The sequence below is a fragment of the Paroedura picta genome, chromosome 2 (assembly GCF_049243985.1).
Source record: "Paroedura picta isolate Pp20150507F chromosome 2, Ppicta_v3.0, whole genome shotgun sequence".
NCBI classification, from domain to species: Eukaryota; Metazoa; Chordata; class Lepidosauria; order Squamata; family Gekkonidae; genus Paroedura; species Paroedura picta.
Window position 1 is genome coordinate 145,676,699 of NC_135370.1, and position 12,784 is coordinate 145,689,482.

The following is a 12,784-nucleotide window of genomic DNA, read 5'->3' on the forward strand; positions in this document are numbered from 1 at the left end:
GAGAAAGCTAGGGAGTACCAGAAGAACGTCTACTTCTGCTTCATTGACTATGCTAAAGCCTTTGATTGTGTGGAGCACAACAAATTGTGGCAAGTTCTTAAAGAGATGGGAATACCAGAGCATCTTATTTGTCTCTTGAGAAATTTATATGCAGGTCAAGAAGCAACAGTGAGAACTGAACATGGAATCACTGACTGGTTCAAAATTGAGAAAGGAGTTCGGCAAGGCTGTATACTGTCGCCTTGCCTATTTAACTTGTATGCAGAGCACATCATGAGAAATGCGGGATTAGAGGAGTCACAAATTGGGATCAAGATTGCAGGGAGAAATATCAACAACCTCAGATATGCAGATGATACCACTCTAATGGCAGAAAGTGAAGAGGAACTAAAGAGCCTGTTGATGCAGGTGAAGGAGGAGAGTGCAAAAGTTGGCTTGAAACTCAACATCAAGAAAACAAAGATCATGGCATCCAGCCCTCTCAATTCCTGGCAAATAGATGGGGAAGAAATGGAGATAGTGACAGATTTTATTTTCCTGGGCTCCAAGATCACTGCAGATGGGGACTGCAGCAAAGAAATTAAAAGACGCTTGCTCCTGGGGAGGAAAGCTATGGCAAATCTAGACAGCATCCTAAAAAGCAGAGACATCACCCTGCCAACAAAAGTGCGTTTAGTCAAGGCTATGGTATTCCCAGTTGCAATGTATGGCTGCGAAAGTTGGACCATAAGGAAGGCCGAGCGTCAAAGAATTGAGGCTTTTGAACTCTGGTGCTGGAGAAGACTCTTGCGAGTCCCTTGGACTGCAAGGCGAACAAACCGGCCAGTCCTAGAGGAGATCAAACCTGACTGCTCTTTAGAAGGCCAGATCCTGAAGATGAAACTCAAATACTCGGACACATAACAACAACAACAACAACAACAAGTCCTCTCAACAATGAACTTAGTAGAAGAAATGGCTCTAAAATATCCTAATGGTATGGAATGTTACAACTGACTATAGAGGTTGGATCTTATGAGCTGTATTTACAACCAAAACTGGAAAAGGAAGTATTCTGCATCCATTCACCAAAGGATAGTCTATGTATGAACACAGATACTACCACAAAATGCTCCAGGAGATGCTGACTGCTTATACAGACACATTTGCTGTCAATTAACAATAACAAAACCACAAACAAACGCAAAAGCATTCTATTCCCTTTCCTTCTATGTCTTATTGCTTCCCTTTTTTTATTCTAGTTTTCGTATTTAAAACCCCCTAATAAACAGAGCCCCCCTTCAAGGATCGCTGCCTTGTTGTGGCAAGGGGGCTTGCGTAGTTCAGTGAAGCTATGAGCTATGCCGTGCAGGGCCACCCAAGACGGACAGGTCATAGCTGAGAGCTCTGACAAAAGGTGATCCACTGGAGAAGGCAATGGCAAACCACTCCAGTATCTTTGCCATGAAAACTCTATGGACAGTTCCAATAGGCATAACGATATGACGCTGGAAGATGAGCCCCTCAGGTCGGAAGGTGTCCAATATGCTACTGGGGATGAGCAGACGGCTAGTACGAGTAGCGCCAGAATGAATGAAGCGGCTGGGCCAAAGCCGAAAGGACGCTCAGTTGTGGAAGTAACTGGTGGCGAAAAGACAGTCCGATGCTGTAAAGATTTTTATTCCATAGGAACCTGGAACGTCAGATCCATGAATCAAGGCAAGCTGGACGTGGTTAAACAAGAAATGAGAAAACTGAACATCGACATTTTAGGAATCAGTGAACTAAAATGGACAGGAATGGGTGAATTTAATTCAGATGACCATCAGGTATACTACTGTGGACAAGAATCTCGCAGAAGAAATGGAGTAGCATTCATAATCAATAAGAGAGTAGGAAAAGCAGTCTTGGGATACAATCCCCAAAATGACAGAATGATCTCAGTTCGAATCCAAGGCAAACCATTCAACATCACAGTGATCCAGGTCTACGCCCCAACCACTGCTGCTGAAGAGGATGAAGTTGATCAGTTCTATGAAGCCCTACAACACCTTCTAGAAGCAACGCCCAAAAATGATGTGCTTATCATCATGGGGGATTGGAATGCTAAAGTAGGAAGCCAAAAGATAACCGGGATAACAGGCAAGTTTGGCCTTGGAGTACAAAATGAAGCAGGGCAGAGGAACTAGAGATCAAATTGCCAACATACGCTGGATCATGGAGAAAGCTAGGGAGTACCAGAAGAACGTCTACTTCTGCTTCATTGACTATGCTAAAGCCTTTGATTGTGTGGAGCACAACAAAATGAAGAGGCAGAGGAACTAGAGATCAAATTGCCAACATACGCTGGATCATGGAGAAAGCTAGGGAGTACCAGAAGAACGTCTACTTCTGCTTCATTGACTATGCTAAAGCCTTTGATTGTGTGGAGCACAACAAATTGTGACAAGTTCTTAAAGAGATGGGAATACCAGAGCATCTTATTTGTCTCTTGAGAAATTTATATGCAGGTCAAGAAGCAACAGTGAGAACTGAACATGGAATCACTGACTGGTTCAAAATTGAGAAAGGAGTTCGGCAAGGCTGTATACTGTCGCCTTGCCTATTTAACTTGTATGCAGAGCACATCATGAGAAATGCGGGATTACAGGAGTCACAAATTGGGATCAAGATTGCAGGGAGAAATGTCAACAACCTCAGATATGCAGATGATACCACTCTAATGGCAGAAAGTGAAGAGGAACTAAAGAGCCTGTTGATGCGGGTGAAGGAGGAGAGTGCCAAAGTTGGCTTGAAACTCAACATCAAGAAAACAAAGATCATGGCATCCGGCCCTCTCAATTCCTGGCAAATAGAAGGGGAAGAAATGGAGATAGTGACAGATTTTATTTTCCTGGGCTCCAAGATCACTGCAGATGGGGACTGCAGCAAAGAAATTAAAAGACGCTTGCTGCTGGGGAGGAAAGCTATGGCAAATCTAGACAGCATCCTAAAAAGCAGAGACATCACCCTGCCAACAAAAGTGCGTTTAGTCAAGGCTATGGTCTTCCCAGTTGCAATGTATGGCTGCGAAAGTTGGACCATAAGGAAGGCCGAGCGTCAAAGAATTGAGGCTTTTGAACTCTGGTGCTGGAGAAGACTCTTGCGAGTCCCTTGGACTGCAAGGCGAACAAACCAGTCAGTCCTAGAGGAGATCAGCCCTGACTGCTCTTTAGAAGGCCAGATCCTGAAGATGAAACTCAAATATTTTGGCCACCTCATGAGAAGGAAGGACTCCCTGGAGAAGAGCCTAATGCTGGGAGAGATCGAGGGCAAAAGAAGAAGGGGACGACAGAGAATGAGGTGGATGGATGGAGTCACTGAAGCAGTAGGTGCAAACTTAAATGGACTCCGGGGAATGGTAGAGGACAGGAAGGCCTGGAGGATCATTGTCCATGGGGTCGCGATGGGTCGGACACGACTTCGCACATAACAACAACAACAACAAATAAACAGAGCAAGATAGCACTACTATGATCTTGCAGTTGTGAAATATACTACAGCTTCTCCCATGTTCCTGCCCTAGCAGTGATGCTTGTCTATTACAAACAGCACAAACACATAAAAAATCTTGTAGGAACAGGGAAAGAAAGAAGGCAGGAAGAACCAAGGCTCGAAAAGGCAAAAGAGATTCTCCAGTCTATGATTCAGCAAGTTCAAGCAGGATATTTATAACATTATTTATTGGATCTTGACACCATTCTAACAGCATTATTCAGATGCTGCTGATTTTTAGGCCAACAGTAACTACTCTAGTCCAAAGAGGCCATACTTCCTAAGCAAATTCCAGCCAATACTCATGGCATCAAAAAACAAAAACAAAATCCAGTCTCCCAAAAGGCTGTCATAACCACTGCTGTTCCCTTCTGATGCATTTAAATGATCTATTCCTCAAGTAGATGTTTGCAAACCAAACTATAGTCAATAGTTACTGGTGAACACAACCCTGCCATATTCTTTGGAATGCAGTGAATTTAAACTTTTCTTTGATGATTCCTGTGGTTATCTAGGGAGAATACACTTCTACCACTGTTGCTGGTAATCAGTTAGGGATCAGTTAGGCAAGTGTTTTTTTTGAACCAACAAAGATGATTTTTATTACTATTATCCATGGTCAATTAAACCTCATCCTTCTTTCCACAAAACTTTCAAACTATCCCACTTGGACCGATTAAAAAAACTTTGAAAATATGTATCTAGCATGAGCTCAAAGGATACAGAAACTATAAGGCAAATCATCAGAGTTAAGGTCCAGCCTTTGTCATGAGGGAGCTGTTAGCAGTATCACACACAATGTACTTGGCAAGAACTTTTGTTTATGCTAACATTCAGAGACACTCATGGATATTAGGGACATTAGGGAGGTATGACTCTTCTAAGCTTTCTTCTCTGTACACATTTCCCCCCCCCTTTTTTTTCTGGGCAGTTTTGTGATGACCATAGAGATTTTTCAAGAGACTCACTTTGCCAGAATGGCAGAGTAGATGGAAACTGATTTAGTATCATTTTATACTGTGATATTGCTTTATATATATATATATATATATATATATATATATATATATATATATATATATATATATATATATATATATATATATATATATATATATATATATATATATATATATATATATATATATATATCTCTATCTATATCTATATCTATATCTATATCTATATATATGGCTTGAAATCCCTTCTACCCTTGATTCTCTTTTCCACTTCAGAAAGAGTACTTACACTGATAATATTTTTATATAGCAGCATCTGTATATATGACAATCTTATCCATTTGGTGCTTCTTAATAATTGTGAAACAGCCTTGGGGGACGGATTGTCCGGCCTCTCCAGGGCCAATCAGGGTGCAGCCAGCTGTACCCTGATTGGCCCTCCCCCTACAGCTCCTGCCCTCCCTCACCAAGCCCTCAACCCTTGCCTCACAGACATGCCTGGCTGCTACAGCCAGCCAGTCGGTGACTCCTCCGCTCCACTTGCAGGGCCCCAGGTAAGAGGGGGGGGAGGGAGCACTTCTCAAAGGCCCTGCACAGGCCCCGGGTGTGTTTTCAAGGCCTTTGGGAAGCCATTTGGCCAAAGGGGCGTAGGGGAGTAGGGGGGGGGGTGGAGGAGTAGGGGTGGGGGTGGAGGGATGGGGGTGAGAGGGAGTGCTTCCCAAAGGCCTGGAAAGGCTTCGCACAGGCCCCAGGTGTGCTTTCAAGCCCTTTGGGAAGCCATCCGGCTGAGGAGAGGGTGGGGGGGGGGGAGCTTCCCAAAGGCCTGGAGGCCTTTGGGAAGCCATCCGGCCAAGGGCGGTGTGGTGGAGAGGGGGCGCTTCCCAAAGGCCTGGCACAGGCCCCGGGTGTGACCCTTTCAAAGCCTGTTCATAAGAACGGGCTTTGCCACTAGTCTACATTATAAAAGCACTACAGTGGACTGAGGGCGCTGGAAGCAGTCGTCTATACAGTCCTACACAGTGCTAGAGAGGAAGAAAATTATAAAATCAGAAATAGTCTTTCACATTTTATCCTCCAACTCAATGTACACATTGTTCTCTTTTCTTCAAGTTTATCCTGTGAGTTTAACTAGCTGAGACAGTGAATGGCTATAGACAATAGCCTTGTGAGGTAGATTAGTAGAGAAGCAGTGAATGGCTTATGGTCACCCAATGAGTTTATGTGGGCATTTGAAGCTAGTCCCCAGTTCCAGTCCAGTATTTTAGTTGCTACACTATACTGGCTCTCCAGAACAGAATACTGCAACGTATGTACAACATTAACCTGGGACAATGTTTACATGTTGACGTTTCTTCAAACATATATGGCTTTGTTCAGAAAGGGCTTCATCCATAAAATATTCTGTAACAGATAGAATATAGCTCTGTTACAGAATATTTGCTTTGCATGCAGATGGTCCCAGATCCAATTCCTGGCAACTCCAGTTAAACCAATAACACAATTAATGTAAGATCTCAAAGGCTGAGAAAACTCTGCTTGACTCCGTCTTTATAAAGCTGGTTCTAGCCAAAGTAGATGGGTCAGTAATCTGAATGAAGTCTGCATATTCATTCCTAAAATCACTGGCTTTTGTTAAGAGAAAATTAACCAAGCATTAGAGCAAGCAAGGAACAAATTTGCTGTTGGAAAGTGTATGTGAATGTCAAAGCTTGTTTCTGCACAGAGGCCACTACAAATAGCCTTCAATTTTCCATTCAAGTGTCCTTCTAAAATAGTTTAGTACATACTGGCATGAAAGCAATGCCATTCCTTTGGCACAATCTAGCCTCATCCAGCAGGCTATTCAAAAACTTCAAACTTGTCCACAAATCATTTCTTAATCTCTTATCTGAAAACCAAATCCCACTTGCACTTACTAATCAACAAAACCACAAAGTCACCTTAGTGCTCAAAATGCGCCTTGTTATCAACAATAACGATATTGGTCAAGGCATATGGCTGCACTCACAGTTTTCCAACAGTTTTCCAACAGTAAGTGAGAAAGCAGAAAAGTCTACTTGCACTCTCTTGAAAAGATTTAAAAGGCATGAAACAGAGCTAGATTCTCACTCCTGTATGGGGATCATCCAGCAGATTGCCCCTATTTGCTGTAATTTCTGGTCTGCTGGATTTCTGGGGGGAGCGAACGACATGATAACTATGAAAGGTCTCATCGTATAACAAGAAGTGAACATGAAATGAGATTGGGAAAATGCTTTTTCCAGAGACTGTTGCTAGTGCTGTTGGTTTTTTTCCACTGGAGTACATGGCCATGTGCTCCTGATTACACTCCAATAAATTAGGTTTAGAATATGATAAACAGAAAGGCATAACACTTAATCTAAGATGAGGGACAGTTCTAGATATATATGTAATCTGCTAGCAGCCCTCAGATATTTCATATTACAGATTATAAAAATATTATAGAATATATTATTTAAAAAATGCATTTGTGTGCACACATACATGTGTATGTGTGCATGCAAATGTGGGTGCGCAATGAGCATTCCTAGTCATTTAAAAAGACACCTGGGCTTCTCAGTTTGCATCTAAATCAAGACAACAACAGCATTCAATGTAACTGTGCCCTGATAATCCAATACTCTAATGTGCCTGCAAGGAACAGTGCCTGGGTGGCAAAGGGCCTCTGCTGTGGCAAGAGCGAAGCTGGCACAGCACGGCGTCTTATTTAATATGGAAATAAAAAATAATTTCCCCACATCTTGTATGCATATTAAAGCTAGTGAGAACTCAAAAATCTGCAAGCAGCATTCACCCAAGGAGACTACTCAAAGCTGACAGTGATATTCTCCATTATTCCTCTCCCCATGGAAAATAATAAAAAGGTATTCCTGGAAAAATAAGGGAAGAATAATAAGATTAATAATCATGCTCAGCATATATAGAAAATGGGGAGAAGGGTGGTCAACCAGAGTTTTCTTATTATTAACATTACATGGTAGAAATAACTAAAGAGTCAAGTGCATAGAAGGCAAGAGAGCTGGGTTCCTAATCAGCCCAAGAATCACTGAATGGCTCTCCAACTCATTTATTCATCTACCAAGTAGAAATAACTTCTACTGATTTATCCAATGGATTTCTGCATTAATTCAGAAAGCCAGATTGGTGCAGTAGTTAAGAGTGGCAGCATCTAATCTAGAAAAGCGGGTCTGATTCCCCATACCTCCACACGCAGCCTTGGGCCAGTCACAGTTATCTTAGAGCTGTTCTTGCAGAGTAGTTCTCTCAGAACTCTCTCAGCCCCACCTAACTCACAGGGTGCCTATTGTGGGGAGAGGAAGTGTAGGTGATTGTAAGCTGCTTTGAAACTCCTTTTGGGTAAGTAAAAAGTGGGGTAAAAAAAAAACAGTTCATCTTTGAACATTCAACAGCACTCTGGTGAAGATAAAAATGTAAAGGTATTCCCTGTGCAAACACTGAGTCATGTCTGACCCTTGGGGTGACGCCCTCTAGCATTCTTATGGCAGACTCAATACGGGGTGGTTTGCCAGTGCCTTCCCCAGTCATTACCATTTACCCCCCAGCAAGCTGGGTACTCATTTTACCGACCTCAGAAGGATGGAAGGCTGAGTCAACCTTGAGCCGGCTGCTGGGATTGAACTCCCAGCCTCATGGGCAGAGCTTTCAGACTGCAAGTCTGCTGCCTTACCACTCTGTACCACAAGAGGCTCTTCTGGTGAAGATACACACGCACAAGACAGCACTCAAAACCACTATCATCAAGTAATGAAGTGGAGGTTCACTTTATTTATTTCTTATTTATTTATTTAGATTTATATACCGCCCTCCCCGAAGGCTCAGGGCGGTTTACATTAAACTAATCAACAATACATGAAACAGTCTTCGTTAAAAATCATACAGTAATTAATAACAGTGGTTGTAACAATATAACAGAATATAACAGTATAACAATATAATAAAATCATATAATGATGCAACAGTGCAATACCACAACAGGTCCAGAGCGCTTTGGTGGAGTTCTGTGAGGAAGGGGGGGGGAGAGGGGGGAGAGCAGGGGCCCTTAATTTGCTGTTGGTTGTGCCTGGTCTTTCACATACACAGTAAACAATTCTTAATCAGGATAATGACAGCATATTACAAATATAATCAATGGAGTCATAAAAGGAATGCACAGCACATCAGCTAGGAACAATAAAATTGTCCTTTCTAGAATTTTTAATTTATTGTATCACTCTGCAAATGATCATTGCTATGAGCACGGAGAAACATTTCAAATTACCACTTCTCTATAAAGGAACTCTCAACTTCCAGAGATTTGTCTAAAAAGTAGAACCTTCTGCCTCTCTTTCTTTTGGTGGTCAATGCGAAATCTCACCTCCAGGCAAAGTCTTAAGAACATACTTCATTTATTAAAAAAAAATTCAGGTAATCCATAAAAATCATTGTACTGTAAGCATGTATTTCTTATTATCTCCTCCCTTAAATTTGTGAAACTTCTTCCTTCTTCACTGGAAAATAGTTTTATTTCTTCTTTAAAAGCAGCTCATTGCATAGCACACATAGGCTTCTGCCAATGGAAGCAACTATCATCAAGCAGCCTCCTGCACTGTGATAATAATCTGCTTCTTTACAGAAGCACAAGAATTTGTTTACTCATGATTAATCTCATAATTTCCAAGGAAACTGAGTAACCGATTAAGCTGTTATTTGTTGCTTCATACAGAATGATGGGTAGAAAATAAATTTCTCATGGCTTTTCCAACAGATACTCAATTAAAAACAATACATATATCACCAAGAGCTATACAAAGGAAACAAAGTATACATTTGTGAATGTAAGCTACTTTATGCTCTCAACTTGATTTTTTTTCATGCGCCTGATTTCAGAGCTGAGTATTCAAGATATATTGGACTCTGGCATTTATCATACACTTGTCATAAAAAACTACTTAATGAAAGCTGACACCCACAGATATATTACATTTAAACTCAGCATGCAAACATGTGGAAGAATGTACTTCAATCAAGTATGAGTGATTACCGAGGCTACAGAAAAAGGCAGTTAGATGTTATCAGTCCTCTGGCTCTTGCAGTCAAAACAGGCATGCTTTTATGATCAAATCGCAGAACTAAATTCAGGCCAGACAGTTTTTCTCTGCTTTGATCCGGGTTCACTTGTAAACAATCGTAAAATTACCACTTATTTCAATTACACCACCTCAGACTAATTAACTGTCAAGCAAAACTCCTTGGCATATTATGGCCACTAACTCAGTACTAGTAATCACAACATTTTAGGAAATCCAGAAGCCAATGAAAAACATGACCATTTATTTGACAATACACTTATGGGAATCTATAGCAACTTCATTAAAAAAAACCCCACAGGAAATGTGGATCCAGAAGATTGTTAAGCTAATTTAAGGAATGGGGAAGAATATACTTTCTTTGAAATATTGTTTTCAAAATAACAGACCACAACTGTTCACTCTCTTTAGCAAGGACAGGGCAAATTGTGATGTTTTAGGGAACTGGGTTTAGAAATATCTCACTTTTAACCACACAGTATGAACAACACTGTCTACAGAGCAAAACTGCCTTTTATAAAGATGTATAAAGAAGATTTACAAGAAAACCAGATATCTAAACAGAACTAGGTGACACACAAAATCCTTTCCCATCTATCACTAAATGCAGCACTTATTCAGGCAAGTATCACAAGTGAAAAATACAATCCCAGGACATTCTTGCATCATCATCAAACTGGAAAACAAAAGGAAAGGCAGAGAACTCAATATAACATCCAATGGGGCGAGCAAATTCCTCCACTCTTGGGTGGATGTAGGAATACGCAGGAAGTTTTCCAGAGACACCCTGTGGGCTCCCCACAGGAAGCCAGACTGTGCATTCCTCTACCTCAGCTGCAAAGCCTCTTGGAGAACAGCACCAGACCAAAGAGCCCCTGGTTAGCGGCTCCTGGAAGACAACCACGTAGCCCTCCAAATTAGGATCGTTTGTAGAGGCTTTAACACTAACACACAAAACCAGCAAACAGAAGGAGGGTCACCTGACCAACCATGCCCATAATGCTTGATCTCATTTCATCTCAGCGTCAACAACTCTCCGGGCTGCCAGGCAAACAGGCCTCGAGATAGCAGCCTGAAATGGAGCGGCTCAAGCAGAGACATTCCCCCGCTCTCCAGAGACCCCTACCCTGCCTTCCGTGTCCTGGTTGTCATGCCAACGAAGAGTCGGGAGGCAGCTTCTTTCGTCCCCCGGAAGCGGACCTCACCTCGCCACCCACCGACCCTCCCGCCGCGGGGTGGGCGGAGAGGAAAAGATTTACATTATTCCAGCCCCCCCCCCCCGACCCGCCGCGACTGAGCCGCCGGGAGGCCCCCTTCCCCTCCCGCCCCAGCTGGGCCTTGGGCCGCTTCCCCGTCCTCACCGATAACGACGCGCAGGTGCTTGAGGCGGGTGAGCGGGTCCTTGCGCGTGTCCAGCACCTTCTGCGTCGATTTCCGCACATCGCCGTGCGGCTTCTTGGAGAACATCCCGCCCGCGAGGGGCTCCGACGGTGCCTCCGGCGGGGTCCTCCTCTTGCTGCAGCCTCCGGGAGACGCTGGCCCCGCTCCCCCGGGGACTCTGGAGGAGGCGCGCCGCGGCCGCTGGATCCGCGCCCCCACCTACATCGCCAACGGCGCCGCTCCGAGGCGGGAGGGACGGTGGGAAGTCAGGCAGGGCTGGTCCGGGCTCGCCCTCCCCCGCGCGGCACCTTCTTATGCCTCTTCTTCCCTACTCGCTTCCCACTGCTTCACGACAGCCGTCAGGTGCGAGGGCCATCGTCGCCGCGGCAACCGGCGTGGCTCTGACGTCATAGCCGGGGGACTCAGCGGAGGAGCGGGAGGGGGAGGCGAAACTTGGAGGCCGGAGGAGGCGGAGGCGGAGGCGGAGGAGGGGGTCGGATGCGGGTCGCGCTGCGGCGCCGTCTTGGAAAGAGACGTCACAAGGAGCGTTTTGGGTTTGCTTTCCTACCCTGGTTCAGCCTCGAGCTGCGGCCGTGATCAGAAAGTCTCTTTTGCCAGTCGGATTGAGAAGCGTGCAAACTGGCTTGAAAATGCGGCTTCCGGGCAGCGGTGCGAGTGGGATCGTTATGAATAATGAGAGAATCCCACAAGGCGCGACATGTAAAGCTTTTCGGAAGAGATTTCAGACTGGTTCCACAAAGGATGTCCGAGTGCCTCTCGCATGCCTCCCAGCCTCCTCTTGCTTGGGGCAGGCACATACAGAAGGACAACCCCCAGATGATCTAAAATACAGGCAGGTTTACAATAAAAGGTTTCTGTAGATATATTTCTTTTCTAACTTCTTCCACATCGTTACAGGTGGCCTCCAGTACAATCTTTGCTTGTTCTCATTTTCATAGTTCATTGACCACCTTTGCTTCTTTATGCCCCTTAATTTCCTCATCCTCCAATCCTCTCCCTGTAGAGCAGCCTTTTGACCATGGAGAACCCCTGAAATATCTTCCAGGCTTTGAGGAACCCTGTAAGTGGTGAAATGCCTCTTCAGATAAGTGGGAATGGAAGTAAGATGCAGGAGTCAGCCAGTCAATCTTTTATCATTTCCATTGTGCAGAAAGAGACTAGGCCTATAGAACAACTGGGGAAGTGATCTCCAGTGACATCTAGTGATGTCAGTGGCCATCTGAACTTCTGGTAAAGGTTTCATAACCCCAGGGTTCCCTCAGACCCTGGTGGAGAATCCTTGCTGTACGTTTGCAGATGTCCAAATACACACAATACAGTTCTGGTGTAAGACAACACAAAGTAAGGGATACAGCCCCAAATGTAGCATAAACTGCTACATACATTTTATTAAATGAATGTTGACTCTTGAAAAGGTATGTTGGAATAAATGTTGTATGTGCCCCACCCTGCATCTAAAGAGAATGAGTGGGTGACAAATACAATATATAAATAATAAGTCAAGGTGCTGCTAGATCCTATTTTATTTTGCTTCAAGAGAAAGCAAAAAAAAAAAAAAAAGGATAGAATCATAGAATTGGAAGGGACTTCCAGGGTCCAACCCCCTGCACAGTATAGAAACTCACAACTGTAAAAACAAACAAACCTAACCAAGTAATTAAGACCAAAAAGGTTAAGTATCCACAAAATATAAACAATCCAATTATATTATTGTACAAAACTGTGTACAATAAATCTTAATCTAATTTGATCATTTATTTTACTTCGTCTGAATTTCTGTGCTGCCTATCAAAGATTATTAAA

The 12,784-nt window shown here is 43.5% G+C and overlaps 1 protein-coding gene across 17 annotated transcripts in view; it reads right to left on the reverse strand.

The window, feature by feature from the left end:
- RALGAPA1 (Ral GTPase activating protein catalytic subunit alpha 1) overlaps window positions 1-11,349 on the reverse strand; it is a 150,307-nt gene extending 138,958 nt beyond the window's left edge. For 11 of the 17 annotated variants that reach the window (XR_013228512.1, XM_077323125.1, XM_077323123.1 and 8 more), the window contains exon 1: window positions 10,942-11,349. Coding sequence is in view for 16 of the 17 variants with exons in the window: in XM_077323125.1 (XP_077179240.1) it covers window positions 10,942-11,047 (106 nt within the window). In the remaining variant the exon portion in view is untranslated. The remainder of the gene's footprint in view (window positions 1-10,941) is intronic. The other 6 variants (XM_077323128.1, XM_077323121.1, XM_077323132.1 and 3 more) reach the window with 4 other exon arrangements.
- Between the last annotated feature and the right edge of the window lie 1,435 nt (window positions 11,350-12,784).